This window comes from Cygnus atratus, chromosome 26 (assembly GCF_013377495.2).
Source record: "Cygnus atratus isolate AKBS03 ecotype Queensland, Australia chromosome 26, CAtr_DNAZoo_HiC_assembly, whole genome shotgun sequence".
Lineage (NCBI taxonomy): Eukaryota > Metazoa > Chordata > Aves > Anseriformes > Anatidae > Cygnus > Cygnus atratus.
In genome coordinates this window covers 2,400,785-2,420,542 of record NC_066387.1, presented here as the reverse complement: position 1 = coordinate 2,420,542, position 19,758 = coordinate 2,400,785, and the positions used below count along the sequence as shown (strand labels likewise).

Sequence of the window (19,758 nt, the reverse complement as noted above, 5' to 3'; positions counted from 1 at the left end):
CGCAACTGGATTGATTTCTCAGGAGAAGGACGTAAAAGAAAATGTGGGGCGTGAGGATGGGGTGGGAGTATTGTTCAATGTAATGTCAGGGCAATCATACGTTTTTTTTTTTCTTTGCTGTTCAGGTCAGTGCCAATGGAAATGTGTTGCGGAGTGAGATAGTTGGATCCATCAAAATGCGAGTCTTTCTCTCAGGAATGCCAGAGCTCCGCCTTGGTTTAAATGACAAAGTTCTCTTTGATAATACAGGCCGTGAGTATTTCAGTGATGGCTTGGTAATCACTAAGGCTGTTCTCTGAAACCTTAGGTTTTGGGATGCTTGAAGTTGAGGTGAAAGGATTTGTTCTAAGGTGATGGAAATATTTTTTTTATCAGAAAACCACATTAGGTTTTGCATGCTAGTACCAGGAAAAGATGGAATACCACTGAAGATGGTAACCATCTGGGCTTCCTTTTCTCTTTTCGTTGGGAGTTCCATAGTCCTAAAAAACTACAGCAGGCTAAACCAAGGTCGGGGAGACAGCAGCAGGCAACTGCTTTGCTGTGTAACTGGCTGTGATGAGGCTTCAGATATAACATGAGCAGCAACTTGAAATTTTGGGGTGTGTTTTCTGATAGGTGGCAAAAGTAAATCCGTAGAACTGGAAGATGTGAAGTTTCACCAGTGTGTTCGTCTCTCTCGCTTTGAAAACGACAGGACGATTTCTTTCATTCCGCCTGATGGAGAGTTTGAACTCATGTCATATCGTCTTAATACCCACGTAAGCCTGGGTGTTTGGGTCTGGACTAGAGCAATTTTTTAGATGAGAATAATTTAGACTGTAGGTGAAGTTGCTAATGGCTTTCCCTTAATTTTTTTTCTTTTAAGTATGGGCAGCATTGTGAAGTCAAACATTAATAGCAAAACTTCGTGCTTGCTCTTTTTGGAGGAAGTAAGAATGAGTTTAGAAATAACTTGGCAGCAAGTCTCTATCTTTTCAACTACTGTTGAAACTGCTCCCAAAACACCGTTTGGGTGATTCTTTTTTTTTTTTTTTTTTTTAAGCTAACCATGTGATGAAATGATAGTGTGGCAATTCTTTGTGCTTGACAACATCAGTATAGAGTATGTTAGCCACAATGATAAAGATAGCTTTCCTTTGGGAAAAGGAAAAGCTCAGTATAGAGGAGGTCTATAATTTGCAACGATGACGGGAGACAATAAATGAAAAGTCCTTAAGTTTTCACATGAATTTAGTTGGCTTTTTTCCTTCCTTTTAAGGGATGATAGTTCTGAATTAGAGTTGTTTTTAGGGATTGTCATTGTTTAATGTCTTAAAAAAAAAAAAAAAAAAGAGCTACAGGAAAAAACACCCACATACATTCCAAAATATTTGATAACTGAAGATGTTCGGAACTAATCAGAGAATGCCTTTTTTTTTTTTCCTTAAGCCTGTCATTTTTGCAAGTTTGGTTTTATGTCAATTCTTGCTTATTTGTATAATTACTTCCCAAAAAACACCTGTTGCTTCAAACCCCACAATCTTCGTTTTTCTGTGGGATTCAGGTATTGAGTGTAATTTTATGTGGAAATGATATTTTTGTGACCATGTCGAAGTAAAACCTACAGCTGTTGAATGTTTTTCTGATCAGGTAAAACCGCTTATCTGGATTGAGTCCGTGATTGAAAAACATTCCCACAGCCGCATCGAGTACATGATCAAGGTCAGAAGTTCTAAAATAATTATGGCTACTTTTAGTCTTCTCTCTCATTTGTTTTCAGTGCTTGGCCAGCAGTGCATGTATTTTTGTACAAACATCTAACATTTCTGTGGGACTTGCATCTTTTTTGAGAAGTTCATTTGTTCTCTGTTGCAGTGCTTTCTCAGTAGATTGGGGTGGAGGGGAATTGTGTGTCTCAAAGCTCTCTGAACTTGCTCACACAATGGAAATATTTAGAGACTGGCTTTTCTACCTTTCCTTCTTTAGGCGAAAAGTCAATTTAAGCGTAGATCAACTGCCAACAATGTAGAAATTCACATTCCAGTACCAAATGATGCAGACTCGCCAAAGTTTAAAACCACTGTTGGAAGTGTCAAATGGGTTCCAGAGAACAGTGAAATTGTCTGGTCCATTAAATCTTTTCCAGTAAGTATTATTTTTAGTCTTATCACCCAATAGTACAATAATTACTTAAAGGTAACATTTTACGAGTGTTCAGACTCAGCCTAAAGCAAATTTTAGCAGTATTGGACAAGTAGTACTGGCCTCTTCTTCCTCATGTGAAAGATTGGAGCTTGCGAAAACACAGAATAAAATAGAATAAAATAGAATAGTTCAGTTGGAAGGGACCTTTGAAGATACCTAGTCCCAATTCCTGGTCTGTTCAGGGCTAACCAAAAGTTGAAGTGTGTCAATGAGGGCATTATCCAAATGCCTCAAACATTGACAGGTGTTGAGCATCAACCACCTCTGCAGGAAGCCTGTTCTAGTGTTCGACCACCTTCACTGTAAAGAAATTTTTCTTTTATGAGATTAAACAAATCTTTTTAGCTGGGGTAAATTTTCAGAACTATTTAGAGAGTAGGTTTCTGGGCAATACCTGCGGATGGTGTAATCCCTTGGCCTAGATGTAGCAGCAGCTGTTTTAGTTTGTCGGACTGTGCTTCTTGGGTGGTGCCATGAGCATTACAGCTATCTCACCATTTAATCAGAATAGTCAGAAAGAAAACTTAACGTTTTCTTTGAGAGTGAAACTGGAAGAAAATGAATTGTGCCTCAGGCTGGTGTTAAATTGATCTGCATTTAAAAACAAGTGCTTACTTCTAAGCTCTAGAGAGGATCTGAAATGGTTAGTGGAATTCAACAATTTGATAACTGCGTACAGAAAACAACTTGTACTCTTGGAAGCTCTTCTGTTTGTTTCAAGAAAAAAAAACACGTCTTCTTTTTTGGTAAGGGTGGAAAAGAATATCTGATGAGAGCTCACTTTGGACTTCCAAGTGTTGAAGCTGAAGATAAGGAAGGAAAACCTCCCATTAGTGTCAAATTTGAGATTCCATATTTCACCACTTCGGGAATCCAGGTTAGTAGATGAAGATAGAAATACTGGTAAAGCTTGTGCTGGGCTTTTAACACAAAAATTGTTGTTCAGCCTTGTAGCGTTGTCTGCCTTGTCCTTAGGGCTCCTGACTTACCTCCTTTGTTCTGTGTTTCATTTGCTGTGCATACAGCTCCTTGCACCTCACATTAAAGTACCACGACTCCTTGTTTATTAGTATGACAAGTCTGGATTTCCCCTACTTTAGGGGAACCTCTTAATGAGAATAATCAGAGAACCGGCTGCATTATTTCAAATGGAAAGCATGCCGTTAACGCAAGTGTCAGGAGTTTATATTTACATCTGAAAGTTTTGCTTTTCTAGACCGTTTCTGTCATCCATAAAACACACCTTTGGGGTAGTAGTGATGGTCAATTTATTTTTTTTCTAAACACTGCTTGGCCAACATGGAAGACTAACGTAGCACATCCTTCTTTCCAGGTTCGCTACTTAAAGATAATTGAGAAGAGCGGCTATCAGGCTCTCCCATGGGTTCGTTACATTACCCAGAATGGAGGTAAATTGGAAAGCAATGGACTGTAGACATCTCCGTCCTGCGTATTTTGTTTCTCCAGGATATACCTACAAATTGAAATACAAAAACAGTTTGCTCATATTCTTTGATGTTAAACTGTACAGTATAATGCATTACGTTCATGTTTGCTGCTTTTTCTAGTCACCTTTTTATTGCTGCCTAAATGAAAAACTCAATAGGATAGCGCAGCAGTGCTGTTCACTGAATCCGAGCTTAATTACCAAATACTTGAATTTTGGGGGAATGTAAGTTAGGAAATGTCTCATACATATCATTTTGCCAGCTTTGGGATGAATAAATACTGTATACTAAAAGCTACTAGATCTGTTAAACAAAAAAAACACTTCCACTTCTTTGTTTTTGTTGACTTTTTCTGGCTTGGAAGCTTGTAATCACCTTAATTGTTTTAAAGTCCATTTTTGTGCTTACTTTACACGAAGATCTGTCTTTTTCTGATTTTCTGTATCTCTTCATCCCAATTTACTGATCTGCTGTACTGCCTTTAGTGAAGGGCAATGTACTAAGTCTGATTTTGTTTTTTCTTCCCTTTACAGACTACCAGCTTCGAACACAGTAAAACACCTTCCAAGCACCACAGATGACAAAACTTCAGGCCTAGAATTTGTTCGCAGAAGCTTCTGTGGTACTGAGAGCTGTGAATGTTCTTGCCAAGGGTCTTGTTTCTGCAAACTTGGATTGGGCAGGATTGAAAATTTACTGTTTTCAGTAATGTGTTTGAGCATTTGAACCATTAGTATTGATTGTGTGAATATTTATTTCATTCTTAGAACATGCTGATCTTGCTGCTAAATGCTAATTACATTAGGAGTAGCCATTACCGTGAAGAGCCAGGAATACAGAATGAACCTTGAGAATGTCTTGTCAATGCCTTGTCCATTATATTCACAGAATTTCTAGTATTCATATTTTAGGATCTTTAAAGTCATTGGTAGTGTTATCCTGCAGATTAGGTAGACAATTGTGCAATTACATGACTGCTGAACATACATGACTGCTGAACAGTTAGTTGTGTTAGCCCGAGGTATTTATTCTTTTTTCTGGGCATATGGGTGCCTTAACTCATTCAGAGCTCTGTTAACTTATAAAATTTTACGAAATACGAGTTAAAACTATCAGGAGTCCAAAAATACTATTTGCTCGTTTTGCATGGTTTCAAATCAATTCGTCTGACAGAACAACTTCAAGTTGTGGGTTTGTATACAAATAAGTAGGTGTGTTAACTGAGAACAAGAGATTGTGGAAAATGTCTACGGGAACATCTCTGTGGAAGCATGATTACTATTTGATGTTAGTTGGGACGCACACTGGAGAGTTTCAACCCTGTGATACTCCTTGGGTATGAAAACCCTATGCCAATTAGCTAGTATTTGCTTTTTCTTTATTCATAAATCAAATTCAAAACTGTAAAGTGTGAGACCTTTTTTTAAAAAAAAAAAAAAGGGAAAAGAAGATTAAAGCAATTTTGCAGGTGATGAAATCTTGTAGGAAGATTTTTTTTTTAATAATTTTGTAGCTAGTATTCACTTTCACCTCCCCCAGACAATGATATACTCCAGCCTATTCCTGATGATTGTTTACAGAGAGGCTGATGAAAATACTGCTACCATTCTTCAGGCTTGCCTTTTTGTTTATTTAGGGCAAATACTTCCCTTTTTGCTAGAGCTTGCTAGAATTGCTTAACTTTATTTGCTCTAAAGGGGATGCTTTCTTTCTCAGTCTCCATTTGTAAGTAACTTATAACTTCCTGGCAGAATGGACAACAGATGAGAATGTTATACTTAAAGGTATTATTTTTTTTTACATGCTGTTTCATTTTTCTGAGAAGCTAAGGTTGGCATGGGTGTACATAGTTATTTTGATTTCAGAAAAAAATTGACAGCTATCAGTATTTTCTTTAAACAATTTTTATAATGGTTTGGTTAGAATTTAGTACTCCAGACAGATGCTAAATTTAAACCATCAAAAGTTAAACAGATGTGCACGAATGTGATGTATACACTGTGTGCAAGGTTCTCCACACTACTTTCTTGACAGTTCATGACTCTCCCACAAGATTGAAAAGTATTTCAGTCATAGTCCCCGCTAAATCCTTGTAGGTTATATATCTCTGTATACAGTTTATATTATTAGTTTAAGAAAAACAACTAAATTCCCCTGAGATGCAGCTGCTGTAATCTCATAGAAAGAGCAGTCTCAGAAGAGCCTGACATCTGAAGGTATCTAGGCAGTAACAAGACAGGTAGCCGGTTAGGCAAAGATAGGTGCGGACATGTATTTTCTGGAGTAAGATTACTGTATTTGTCACCCATCAAACTTGACATCAAAACAAATTAAATGATCTTGTTCAAGATACTGGTTCCACTACTCACTTTTGTTTGAACAACTGAGCTTATGACTGGACTAAACATTTTATATTAAAACCATAACTGGTTGACCAATCACTTTACCTGGTGACTATTCTTCAAATTGTTAATTATTTGCCTGTGAAATGTGACTCTTAAAAGCTTCATTTGTTTTCATGTTGAAGGTTATGTCTTACAGACCAGAACCATGTTTTTCTTGTATTTTGTAGCAACTTGAGTCTGCTTTGATGATGGGGCATCAGTCCTACTTGTCCACAAGTAATAAAGAGCAAAAATTCCTCTTTGAATCAATTGCATCGCAGTCTTTTTTACCTTTGATCTACAGCAGGATGTAGCTTCTAATCCTAGTGTACCTTCAATTATTCTAATATGAGACCAGAGTAAGTGGAACTGAGCTTCACAAAAGCTGAAAGTATGTTTGTTCCTGATTTGTTTACTAAAAAGTGGAAAAAATCTTTGTGGTGGTGTTCTGTGCAAAATTTGTACACCATAAAAAAAAAAAAAAAAAGCTCCTAATTCACTCATTGAGATGTAGGGTCCCAGCATACTTACGCAGGCATAAAGACAGAAATAGAGATGTGGTATTATTCTAGCACTAGGTTTTGTTCAAGGAGTATCTTTAGTTTGTAAGTTTTGTTCTTAGAGCAACTGCTAATTTTTTTTTTAATCTTGGTGGCTTCTGCACTCTGCCTAATGTGGGGAAAATGTAAATTTAATGGTCTGCCAGTGTTACACATAACTGCCCGATATAAAATACTTTGTGAAGAAAATTTGCATAATTCAAATAAGCAGTAAGGTATCTGGTCTGTATTTTCAGCTCAGTGTGGTTTCATAGCTGTCTCTGTTACATGGAATTTGAAACATCGAAAGGCTCAATTTCTTAAGTGGCTCTGAAAACACGCCTGTTCTAATACCAAGCCAGCAATGTTCAAATATTCTCCACAGTCTTGGTTTTCTAATACACAGTGAAGCAGGGTATTTTTTTCCCCTCAGTGAGCTTAATTGTTTTCCCTGCTCTATGCTTAACACAGGCTTGCTCAGAATATTTCAAGAGCAGAAAACGTTGCCCTCCATCCCTAAGGTATGCAAAACTGCAATCTCATCTAACCATTAGTTAATAAATATTTAGCTGTGCATCAAGGTGTGTCAGCGACACTGCTCCACTGGATTAAATAGGTAGTTTACTTCCTGTAGTGGCACGTGTGTGTATCTGATGTCTTGGCTTTCTCAGAATGGAAGATTGCAACAACCAGCTATGGTTTGGTGGTTTTTTTCTTTTCCCCCTACCCCTCCATGGCCAGTTTTGCCAGTAGATGGCGTTCTGAGCACGATTCATGTTCTTAGGACATAATTTCCCATTAACTGTCAAAAACAGACACACACTGAACAGTATGTACTCATGTATGTTTTGGTTTGGAAGGTACAGCTATTTTATTGCCTCTTGGTTCACTATAAAAAAAAGAATACTAAAATTTCTTAGGCCTATTCAGTATGGTGGTTCTTTTTTTTTCTTTTTGGAAGTTCAGTAACTTCAATTGCATTTGACAGTTTTCTCTTAACATTCTTATTTCTTTCTGTTGTTCTCATGTGCCTGACAATAGTAATTCTGCTACACCTAGTAGAGGGCATCAGCACAAAGGGAAGGGATGAGCCACTGCAGTGCTACGGAAGTAACTACTTGGAGTTGTATGGCAGTGTTATGGGACTTCAAGGCGTTGCTGCTGCACAACCCCAGCTAGTTGAGCAGGACAGTACGGTGGTGTGAGGCTGCGCCTCCAGACTGCTCACAGAACCCAGACTCAGCAGGTGCTCTGAAAGCTCCTCAACGTAAGAGGAGTACCTTTTTTCACTTGATTACCCCAGTTTTTTGTCATAATGAGAGAAACTGAACCTATGTCCCAAACAAATAATACAGATGCATTGGAAAAGCTTCATTCCCCATCAGTATTCCAGGTCGGGTGGGTCTTTCACTGTTTTTCTCTTGTGTGTTGATACTCTTCCTTCCTTATTGCCATCCCTTAATGACTGTGTACTGTTGGACTGCTTATATGTGCTTCCTGACTGCACATATCTGAGCTGGCTCTGTCAATAAAACATTCTTACGCATAAAGAGAGACAATGAGGCTTTATCCATAGTGGATTTGTCTTCGCCTAAGAGATTGCACCTGTTTATTTCTGACTTCATATTCTTTGACAAGAAATGGGCTAAACCTTGGCACCTCTGTCTTTATTGTGTGCCAAATGCAGCATGTTGCAATTCTTTCAGTGTTTTTTTTTCCCCTTTGTGGTTGACACCCACTGCTGTTTGTAATTGCAGCAGCCCTGGCACTGCGAGGGTTGACGGCCTTGCAGAAGCTAGCGTGAGAGCGCAACATTAAGGGACAACATGAATTACCATAATTGTTATGGTAATTAATTACACGGCAATGTTGTTTATGCTACAGGAGGAGTTGTACTGAAATCATAAATGATTGTAAACCTTTTCCAACGAATTTTGTGTAATCCAGACTGTTACGCGAGTGATGCTCTCACTGCACACAGATAAAACTTGTTTCTCCTGTAGCTGGGGCATGTTGTCGACTCAGCATTTGTGATAGCACAGGGTCTACATTAGTCACGTCTCTTGTAGTCAGATCCAGGAGGTTCCCTTCTGTAGTTATTTCGCTATGTTAGTGCATTAGTTAAAGACTTTGGGTACTGATGTATTTCCTGCCTTCCTGGGGCTGGCGAGCTGGGCTGTAACTCTTTGATCTCTTTGGCTTTGGCTGCACAGGGTCTGTGCACGGCTCATGGCCAGCTCTGGGTGTGGGCTCTTCCCGTCGTAAAGCTTTGCAACACAACCGTTCCTCTGGGCAGCAGCGCGTTCTCCTGTGTTCCTTGCACACCAGTTCCTAAACAGAACAACGTCATGTGTTTTTAAAGATAGGACTTGTAGCTAAACTCGGTTTTGTATTTGTTCTCCTAAAAATGAAGGATTCTTGTTTTTTATTAGGACATGTTCTGGGCTATGTTCCCAGGAACTTGGTGCAAAAAGTTATCTGAAATTGAAATCTTCAAAAGCATTGCAAAGGCGATGGTGTTGCACAGGAAGATTATAGCCACTTTTCCCACTTCACCTCTTCTACCACCCTGGGGTTGTTGGCGGACTGGTTGAACTAGAAGACGTGGATAATTTAGTGCTTAATATCAGAAATGATGCCCGGCTTAGCCTTACGACCTTCCTCTCCTTCCTCTTCTGTCACACACTCTTCCCCCTTCAAGCTGCCAGCATTTCTTTACGCTTGTTCTGGTCTCGTTGACTTCCTTGGCAGTTGGCAGCGTTGCACTGATGCAACTGCATTGTCCTGTCAGTGGAATTACTGGCTTATTGTTCTCAAAATACTACAGATGAGAACGTGGATGGCGGGAGCCTCCAAGTTCGTTTGCAGGCTGATGGGCAAATAAGCAGAACCAGGCCTGAATCAACTGGTCAGCAACGTGAAGAGCACAACGCTCCCCAAGTCAGCGTGCTGGGCTAGGGCCCATTCTGGAGAAAGTTTTGCAGGCTTACTTCAAATCTTGGCTGTGGATTTGTACCTTGGATCAAAGTTGTGCTGCAGGCCCTTCTCCAATATAAAGCAGAGAAACGTAAAACAACAAATATCTAGTGAAATCCAAACACAATCTGTTCTATGTTATGCTACAAAAATGAATGAACTCTGCCTCCCACCCTCTCCCACTGTGGCTTGCTGTGAATAAGCACTGCTCAAAGGAAATTATCACAAGAAGTTCTGCCTCTTTCCAGCAGAAATAATAACGGAGCAAGGAAAAAATGCTGACTGGCTGTACCTCTGCTCTTCCACTTGGGCAGCTATGGGTTAACAGGGGCTGGGGTGTTTGAAGCAGCACTTAAAGGACTTGCCCTTAGCACAGAACCAAAGCCCAAATATTCAATTATAAGGCTCTAAAAGAGATTATCTATTAAGTTAAAAACCAAAAACACTTTTCTTTCCTTCATAAGGACGTATATTAAAGACACAAGGACATACAGAAGATATATTCTGTATACCTCGTATTCAGCTATGCCTCATGTGAGACTCTCAAGCAGCATGGTTGTTGTGCCAAGGCTTTTTGAAGGACAGAAGAATATCTAGGTGAAAACAGGCCCACGAGGCTAAATCCATGTTAGTTAGTTATGAATCTTGAAGCCAAGGGTTACAAGTCACTGATGTACCTGTTAGAGCCAGTTGGATAAGAAGGAAGACTGCAAAGGAACTCCTTACCAGTGTGATTTTGGATTGCTCTGGATTGCACGGTTCAGAAGCAAGGCGTCGAGCCCATGCTATGAATCAGAGAGAATCAACCTCGCTCTGGGTTCTTCCACTTTCTGCTTTGGTTCAAGAGCTTGTGGAAGCTGCTGGTTCCTGCCCACGTCCTGCTGAGTGTACGTGTGGTTCTGCACCAGCAGGGGGGTCTGGGAATCCCACAAAGTCCTGGGGCAAGCAGAAACACTGTTTTTTTTTTGTTGTATTGAGATTTAGGAGGGCTCGCATGTGCCCAGGGACTCTGTTAGGGCTTTGTAGTGGGCTGGTGAATCCGGTTGGGTGCTTAGTGGTGTGTTGGAGATCTCAGCTGTGCATTAGAAGCAGATGGTTAGGAGGTAATGTAATCTACCCAAAGCCAGCTGCAGTTTCATGTTTTCAAGAAGTTCTTCCTCGAAGGTCCCGGAGTGCTGCGTTCCAGGCTCCGGACCTGTGACTGCGGCATTGAGCCACTGGACTAGCTGAAGAGCTGTAACAAAACTAAAAAGATGGGAGGAACTTGAAGAGACCTCAGTGTAAAAGTTGTAAAGAAGGTGCGGGGGAAAAGCCATGATGAATTAGGTCTTTTGGCATTTCCAATGTTATAAACAAGTGAAATCTGCTTTTTAATCCTCAAACAAAACAAAACAAGCCGATAAAGTTGGAGCGGAGTGCATTTAACATTGACAAAAGAAAATGGAGTGTAAAATTCCTCCTTCTCACCATATTTATTTAGAAAAGAACTCGGTGAAGCACCGCCCCATGTCAGAGGTAGGAACCCTTTGCTATTAGAACTGAGCTCTCCTCTGCATCCCAGCCGCCTCTAATTAATCCCTGCCCAATAGCAAGTGCATGGCTGCAGAACGAGTGTTTATTTTCCTTCTTGCTTATTTATTAAAACAAAAGCACAAGACAGAGCGCTTCTACGTGTTGTGAACTCTACAATTGTTAAAGTTTCCGAGAGGTCACAAGGGTCCCAGATAACATTAGCAGCTAAGTGCTATGTTGTCCTTTTGTGTTATCAACAGGAAACATCTTTACCAGCACAGGAACTACAGCTTTGTAATTGGCCTGGCGCAAGAACATGACAGTATTTTCTCATCCTATCAGGACTCGGATATTTTGGGAGCTGGTATATAAAGCACACAGCACACAGTGTCTCTTGGACATTAGGAACAGGTTCATGGCAGAAATCAGTGCGCTTTGCTATTTTAGTAGTTGCTATAGCTGCAGCATGAATGGTTTTTCTTGCCCGGCATGGTTCGGGGTGATATTTCGTTACAGTTCATATGTATATTTTTATTATTTGAGTGCAGATGGACATACTTAAAGTAATTAACATGGTGATATAAGTCTTGTAAAGAAGCCTTTAACAAATAAACAGCAAATCCATAAATCATATAAATGGAGGCCTTGTTTAGCTTTCATTAAATGCTCGCGGACTTCTATGGTGCAGGATTGAGCTCTATCCAAGCAAATTTCAGATTTCACTGGATGATAAAATGTTATATTTGGGCTCTGAAATAAGAAGCGTTCGTTGTGCTGAATGATCTATGTGTTGAAAGGAACAGCCCTGCTGCTTCATGCGGTTAATGGCAACAAAGTCCAGTAACATCTATAACTAGTATTAGATCAGAGTAAATAGCATTTAAATGGAGCTGTAAAGAGCTGAGCTGGAAGGTGGCCAACATTGCAATTAATATTCTGTACGGAATTACACCACTCTGGTTATAGCAAACCTCATTTAGACTATTTGATAAAGCCGTAGTGGTTTTTTCCATAGCTACTGTCACTGTTTTGTTCCAAAGTAACTGTAACTACCGAAAAGGAGGAATGACAACAACAAAACCCCACTGGGGGTTTTGGGCAATGATAGCCCAAAATTCGTCCTACAAAGTGTATCATGAAGAATTCAAGAAGAAGTGGGAGGTTTGTTTTATTCCTTCAGAGTAAACAGTTTGACCTTTACTTCAATAATCCACGGCTGCTTCTTTTGAATTCCCAAAGTCAGATTTTTTAACTTCCACGCTTGCTAGAATTTTTCTTAAATATCTCCTGAGTTCATAAATAGGAGTTATTTCTCTACAGCAAATTCTTTGGTAGAGATGGGGGAAGGTGTCAGTTTGTTATTAGTAAGACCAACTTCTACCATGAGGAAAGTCAGGATTTTGTTTTTCTTTTTATTCTTTAACACCAAGAGAAAAAAAAACCTCAGCAGCTTGCAGGCTTGCTTCAGCCCTGGGTCACTCGAGCTGCGTTTGGCACAAAGCAGCGTCCCTTGCTGATGCCAGTCCGTGCTGCGTCTGTCCCAAAACCTCCTGACATATCTGGGCAAAGCTGAAGCGAGAGCCAGAGAGCTGCAGTGCTCAAAACGCTCTGGATTGCTGCATACAGTTATGTCCCCAAACTTATCTCCGTGCATTATGTCAAATACCAAGAATATCGAGGGCTGATGACAACAGGAGTTATTTCTGAGGGACTGACACACCACATAGATGGGACATTGTAAGAGCTTTTTTTTCCTGTCTTGCTCACTCTTGCAACATACTGGTGGAGGTGGCGGGAAAGGAGGGAACATTTTGGTCTTCCTGATTTAAGTAACCGAGCAACTGAGCGCTCCGAGGTAGCAGTGTTGAAGCAGCTTTCTTCTTTCCAAGCAGTATTTTGTGACAGTATAGCCAGAGGGGTTTAGATTAATGAAGTGATTTTTTTTTTTTTTGTATCAAACACAAGATTATTTTTTTTTATTGCGGTAGGAATATGAAGTCAGCAGAGAAAAGAAACAGCAGCTGCAATGGTTGGAAGCTACAGCTAGGCAAAGTCAAGTTAGAAAAGACGAGTTTGCTTCCAGCACAGAGTGTGTGTGTTTGTGTGCACGTGTTTGCTGCTGGAAGAGCTGAAGCAGGGGAGAGCTCAGAGCTCCTTGCATGAAGATGGGGCAGCTCCTCCAAAAGATGCACTTTCTCCAAAAGCTGCTGCTGCAGCTCGTGCACACATGCACAAAGGGGACTCTGAGCAGCATGCTGTGTTAAAGGTGATGCTATAAACAACCGCACCAGTCCCTTCCCTCCAAAACTTCAGAGTAATCTTTCCTAGAAGTTTTTTTCCCCTGCTGAGCTCATCAAAGCTCCTGCCCTCGCAACAAGCCACACACCTCCACACTCTGATTAAATTTCCTGCAGGTGCCATGGGACATCCCCAGATGCAAGCGGGGCACCGCGCTGAGTCAACGCGCTGCAGGAGCCTGGTGCCTCCGTGGGCAGCCCGCAGCAGGAGCCTGTCTGCTCTCGGGGAACTCTTCACCCACGTTTCCTGCACGAATCCTGGGTGAGAGCAGTGGCTGAGTGAGGGCACGGAGGAGACAGCAGCGTGGGAAGGCAGGGTGGCCCAGGAGATGCCCCATTGGGTAGCTGGTACACAAATTGTGCTGTTTTCCCCCACTCTGTGCACATACACACACCACTGCTGGAAGTGCCATCTCTTTTTTTGGCCTGAGTACCAGGTATTTTCCCCTTTCCCCCTCCAGGATATCAGTCACCCTGCACTTTGCCATGTGGGTCAGAAGCCGTTGGCTTTGTGCTTGCATGGGGGATCCCAGCCTCATGTCTCCTGGCTCCTGACCATCTCCTCTCCCCACACTCACAAAGCATGTGAGAAAATAAATATTGCAGCTGCTTTTCCCTGCATCCACAGCACATTTCTGAAGGGAGGCTCTCAGCGTGCCTTGTTATGGTCTAACATTTCATCTTGCCCCATGCAGGATCCCATCAGCCATGCAATGACAGCCTCCGATTCAGAGCGATTAAAATGCTCCTTCATCAGAACAAAGGTTTCGAGACCATCTCGTGAATGTGGGGCCATCTCGGGGCACAAGAGAAATTAGCAGGTTGTCGGTCACAACAAATTTCCTCCATGAGCTTGCCCGCAGCGGTGTGAGCTCTGCTCTCCAAGCCTGCCAGGCGTGCAGCAGAGGTTATCTGCAGAGCAGGGTGCTGCACCACACACGGTCCTACAAAACAGACCTTGAAGGACTCGGGACAAATCTGATGGAGCTTTGGGAACAGGCATGACCGAGCTGTGCTGAACAAGGGCCAGCATTTTGGTGGAGCCTGACAAAAATGGTTGCTGTTAACCAGGAGGAGCAGTGCGGCGTCAGGGCTTTCTACGAAGGAAGCGCGAGCATGAGCCCTGGCTGCGCTTTGCTCATGAGAAGGGTGAGGCATCCTATTTAGATTCAGCAAACCAAGCCTTCTGCAGGGCTTTGTGAGGCTGCAAAGCACAACGTTTGTAGCACCCTGACTGTGGTAAGGTGTCTGGGGCTGCAATTCTTCGCTTCTTTTTTTGGGGAGTGGCTCCGTCGCTGCCTTTATCTTGGTCTACAACAAGGGAAGGCCGCTCATAGCTGATACCCAGGGCCTGCAGAGCATCAGAGCAATAAATTGGAAAAGCTCCTTAGAGAAAGGCAGAGAAGAATTGTTGCTATTTGTGTGGTTGAAAGTGAAAAGGCTGAAGCAGCCTTTGGCCCACATGGGGAGGGGACCATCTTCTTGTTTTTCTGATACTCTTGAAAAGAAACAAACAGCTGCTCTAATTTTCTGCAGTAACCAGTACAGTGGCTTCGGCAGGGCTTGGTGGTAGGGCTGCTGCTGCAGCAGGCACGGTGCTGCACAAAGCTGAGCTGAACCCAGGTCTTCTGGCCATCAGTGGCACCGCTCAGAAATAGCAGCGGGACAACAGCATGCAGGAAGAGTGGCTGGGGCACGGTGCTGGGGAAATGTCCTGAGTATTAATTTAAAAATATAGTAAAAATACAAAAACCAGCTTGTTTTAAAGCTGGATTGCCTTTTTAGCCATCATTAGAACAAAAGCAATTGGACACCTATTGATTCCCATTCCCATACTGGGGCATTTATCTTCAATTTGCACTACCAAAGAGCCAAGGCAGAGTGCTAAGGACGAGCAAACCTTTCCTATTATTCTGTATAAATATTGAGGTCCTCTGTAGAAATCACCTTTGGGCGAAACAGATTATTTTGACTTTGGACAACATCATTCACGAAATGCCGCGCCACAAGTTTGGTCTGAAGGAAACCACACACGATTTGACTCTTTTTATCTTGTATCAGCGGCGGAGAGCTCGGTGCGGTTACAGTTCTCCTCATTTCTGAGAAGAGAGGATCATATTTAATCATTGTGTCAGTTGGCACAAACACCGTGTTTGTAGTGAAATGCTAAAAAACAGCACATTTATCTTTCCCTTGATCAAGATTTGTACGATAGAAGCTCTTAACGTTAAAACTCATCAGTAATGAAACTTTTGAAGGGCTCAGCTACCCAGCTTGTTTACTGTAACATATTCTAAAGAATGGTCTGACCTCTCTTGCCTAATATAACAAATACAATATTAGTAATCTCCACCCAAGGGCATTCATTCCCTGACAGCCTTCTGCTTTGGCTCTAAGATATTATTCCTGGACCTTTTTTTTTTTTTTTCTTTTTTTTTTTTTCGTGGAGGGGGGAGCGACAGGGGACTATCTTGCTTCACTGAGCAGCACATTTCAAAATACAAAGTGCCTGCAGGGGTTGCCTCATAGCATGTCCTTATCAGCTGCTGAAATGGAGAAGCCAAGAGTCCTCTGGAGGGAGAGAGAGATTTTGGAGCCCGGGGAGAGCACTGTGATTCCTCCTCTGACCCAAAGGAGAAGGCCAGAGGATTTCACCCACCATTTCCTGAAGCGAGCCCATCACGTCTGTTTGGAGCATTGCAAATCTCAGCGAGCTGCTATTTCATACAGCGATGTTACATCACCCAGCACTTGAACAGTCCTAGTATTGACGTGCTCTGATTCATATTATTTTATTGGTACTGTGGTATCAAGAAGTCCCTAGCATAGAAAAACCTTCTCTATGCCATGAAGTGAAAGAACACCAAGGAGAAAAGGCAGTCTTTGCCCTAAAGACCTTAGTTATCATTCGCTTCTAAATCTATCTGGGTTTTATCTCTTTTGTAGCACCCATTTCTGTACTACACCTGCCTTGCTCAGAAGTGGCAGCAGCAGCCAAGAGCTCAAGGAGGAGACAGACAATGGCACCAGTGAAATGGCACTCAAAGCCACTCCAGTTTGCGCTGTGTCAGCTCAGCCTCCCTGTCAGGTACTCTACAACAGCTCACGTTTTGCGGGACCATTGCTTTCGTGGAGGTTTGAGTTTCGGTGGTTTCTAACGACTTGTTCAGTTGCTACGGAACTGTGGAGGAGTTGAAAACTCAGCTGTGCTCTTGGCAAAACCCAAGCCAAACAGGTAAATGAAATGCCAGTACACAAGGCAGTGCTTAGCCTGCACCATGTCCCTAGAATGACTCTTTACATCCCTGAAACTGCCTCTTTTCCTCCTGCTGCCAATATCCCATTGCTTCCCTGGCGCCAGTTGCTCCCTGAAGGCATACGGCTGTGCTCTGCAGAATTGTCCCTTTGCAGAAACAGCTGGGATGAAAAACTGAGTTTGCTCTTCTGCTGCCACAAGCCCATTTACTTGGGAAATGCTGCTGCACGGGCAAAGGCACAGTGGCACGATGCGAAAGGCATCTAACAGCTGTGTACAGCTTCAGCCCATTCACCTCACAGTCCACTGCCACACACGATTCGATTCGGAGCAACAAGGGTTTTGTTTGTTTGCTTTTTCTCCCCAAAATACATTGAAACATTTAAGTCCAAAAAAAAAAAGATGCTATAGGTAAATATCTTCTTTTGCACAGACATCTCTGTCTATACACTCAAGAGCCCTTCTCCTACTGTAGCCTTCCACTAATGCACCTCTCAGATAAAATCCTTTTATTTGTATATATATGTGTATGTATACATGCAAATATATGCTTATATATAGATGTTTTATATATGGTATATATACAAATAAATATATAATTTAATCAGAATGCAATGACAACTATATTTGCTTTAAAAATGAAGGACCAATGGAAGACAAGTTATTATATTGTAAGCTTCTACGAAGGACCCAGTAGAACACAACTTATTATATTATATGCTTCTATCACTCAGGAAACTGGACCTCCCCTAATATTAACAATTCCAGCACTTTGTACTTATTGTCCATGACAGATTTTTTTTTTAAGGAAAAGCATCAAGAACTGACTGAAAAAAAATCCCAGCCTGACGCCAACACAGGCAGCTTTTTCACTGACTGCTCACGAGGAGGGAAACAACTTTCATTTACTTGGCGGCCGAGACAGAGCAGGTGTGCAGAGAGCTGGAACTGAGCCTCATGGCTTGGCCTTCAGGGAAATGGGAACCAGAGATGTGCACGTATCTTGCTTGTACAGGCTGGATGGTATTTCATTGTAACCAGGAAGCTTTTCTCTCTCCAGAGGCTGGCCTCTCTCCCATCTCGATGTACCAAGAAAGGAATCAAATGTCCCGTTAGAATAAATGGAGAGCTAATGCTCATCTGCTTGATTTAGTACTTTGATACTACGTTGATTGGACCCATATACAAACCCTAAAGACAAAGTCAAATATCGTGCAACATTAAAATGCTTTATTTCATCTGTCATCCTGGATTGAAGTATTCTAAGCATCTCAGGAAGGCTTCTTCGGACATGGCCATTTGATCTGATTGCCAAAGGAGCATCTACAAACCTAGACAAATCTACCCCACAAAAGGTCATTTCTGTGCCATAGGCCCCAGGCTGGGAACCCAGGAAAAGGGCAGCTTGAGCATATGTTGGCCAAAAGAAAGAAAAAAAAAAAGAAAGAAAGAAAGAAAGAAAGAAAAGAAAAACAAGACTTGAGGTGAGAGACGGGGGGAGGACCAAACACATTTCTTCAAGTTTTTCTGCAGGTGGCTTCAGTTTCAAAACCACTTGTGTCCTTCACTACAGAGTGTGTGGCTGTCCACAGCCCCTTGAGGTTTACTGATCGACTGTTAAGCTGCTGAAGCTAATAGCACAGTGCTTTGTACACACAGCCGCCAAGAGAGCTGACAGCTCAGAGGCCTGCAAAGCAGCCTGGGTGGATTCAATTACGGCTTCGAGATGAGCAAGTAGAGCAACAACAAAGGACAGTAGCTTCAGCCTTTGAAATGCCAGCTTAGAGCATGAAGGCAGTGAAAAATAATACTTTGTTAACTTCTTGTGTAGGAAAAAAAGCAGAACACTTCCTTTAATGACACATTAGCTGACAGTGGTGCTTTTATGACTCTTTCGTAGTCACTGATGAATCACTGGATGGAAATGCGAGGACAGACTGTTCCTATCTAAAGGTTTCTGTCCTGGTGGTTCACTGTCACCTGCAACAAGGTGCTGCTCCTCCTCCTGCTTCAATGACTCAGCATCGTCATCAGAAATTCAGCTGGTCCAAGCTTTTGCGGGTCTGATTAGCCCGAGATCACCTCCGAGCACCCGGAGGTTTGCATGTCACCAGCAGAGCCACAGCCAAAGGCAGCTCGGCAACGTCACTGCCGGCATCTCGGCTGTGTCACTGCCACCACAGCTCGTGCTTCCCACCACAGCAAGCCAAGGTGTCTCTGGAGGTTATCGGGCTTTTCTTCCATTGTATTCCCTCCTAATGCAGTTCACATGTTCAGACATTTCCTTTCACAAGCAACCGTTCTTTCCAAATTCCTTACATTTTAGATTATATATCCTTGTTTTTGATCTGTTGCATTAAAAAAATGCTTTCATTTGAAGCTTAATAGTGAGGGCTCAGTGCATCTGCCAGAGTTCCTGGCACAGCTAGTGTCCTGCAGGAGCAATTACTTTCCAGCGAGTCTCCAAAATTGCTTATTTACTTTCACTTGTATGCCAAAAATACTTTAAAATCAGGACAGTTTTTTCCAGTTACACAATCACCAGAAATATCTTGAATCCATACGCTTCCACTGTGGTTCAATAGTTAATCTGAAAATAGTCAAAACAATTTATAAAGTATGCAAAAAGTGTTCTGTCCCAGAATGAAGGCTTCTGAAGCACAGCTCCATGTGGTCAAGTCAATGAATGCTACAAAGCAAATTCAGTTCCCCCCCTCCCCGTTATAACAACACAGGGGAAAAGAGACGGCAAACGCTATGGCAGCCAGGCTCTGCTGCTCTTCAGCAGCTTCCTGAGTGGAATTATCGCAGCCAACCACTTCTAGAAAGCCCTTTCATGTCTATTCATGTTGGGTTTATTTACTACCCCTGGCAAAACAAAATGACATTTGATTTCTGACAAGACGTGAGATTTAGGATTTTTTTCCATTGGTGCTTTTCAATAAATTATAGTTAATTAAGAACATTAGTGAGCAACAGTAGCTGCTCCTACCCCCTTTGATTTACCAACAGCACTAATAAAATGTAGTTTTCGGCTCTCCTGGTTTAAGAATCAGAGTCTGTCTCCTCCCTGTCCTGGGGGCACAGGTAAGGAAGCGTACTACACCCACAACACCCATCTTCTGAAGCATCTTCTCAAAGGACTTTTTGCAAATTGAG

The 19,758-nt window shown here is 42.0% G+C and overlaps 1 protein-coding gene across 1 annotated transcript in view; it reads left to right on the top strand.

Annotated features, from left to right (window-relative positions):
- Nucleotides 1-6,285, top strand: part of AP1M1 (adaptor related protein complex 1 subunit mu 1) — a 235,849-nt gene extending 229,564 nt beyond the window's left edge. Inside the window, exons 7-13 of the mRNA XM_035567810.2 lie at nt 126-252; nt 619-761; nt 1,633-1,704; nt 1,969-2,127; nt 2,939-3,064; nt 3,521-3,596; nt 4,169-6,285. Of these exons, the coding sequence (XP_035423703.1) occupies nt 126-252; nt 619-761; nt 1,633-1,704; nt 1,969-2,127; nt 2,939-3,064; nt 3,521-3,596; nt 4,169-4,191 (726 nt within the window). The 3' untranslated portion in view covers nt 4,192-6,285. The remainder of the gene's footprint in view (nt 1-125; nt 253-618; nt 762-1,632; nt 1,705-1,968; nt 2,128-2,938; nt 3,065-3,520; nt 3,597-4,168) is intronic.
- The last annotated feature ends 13,473 nt before the right edge of the window (nt 6,286-19,758 follow it).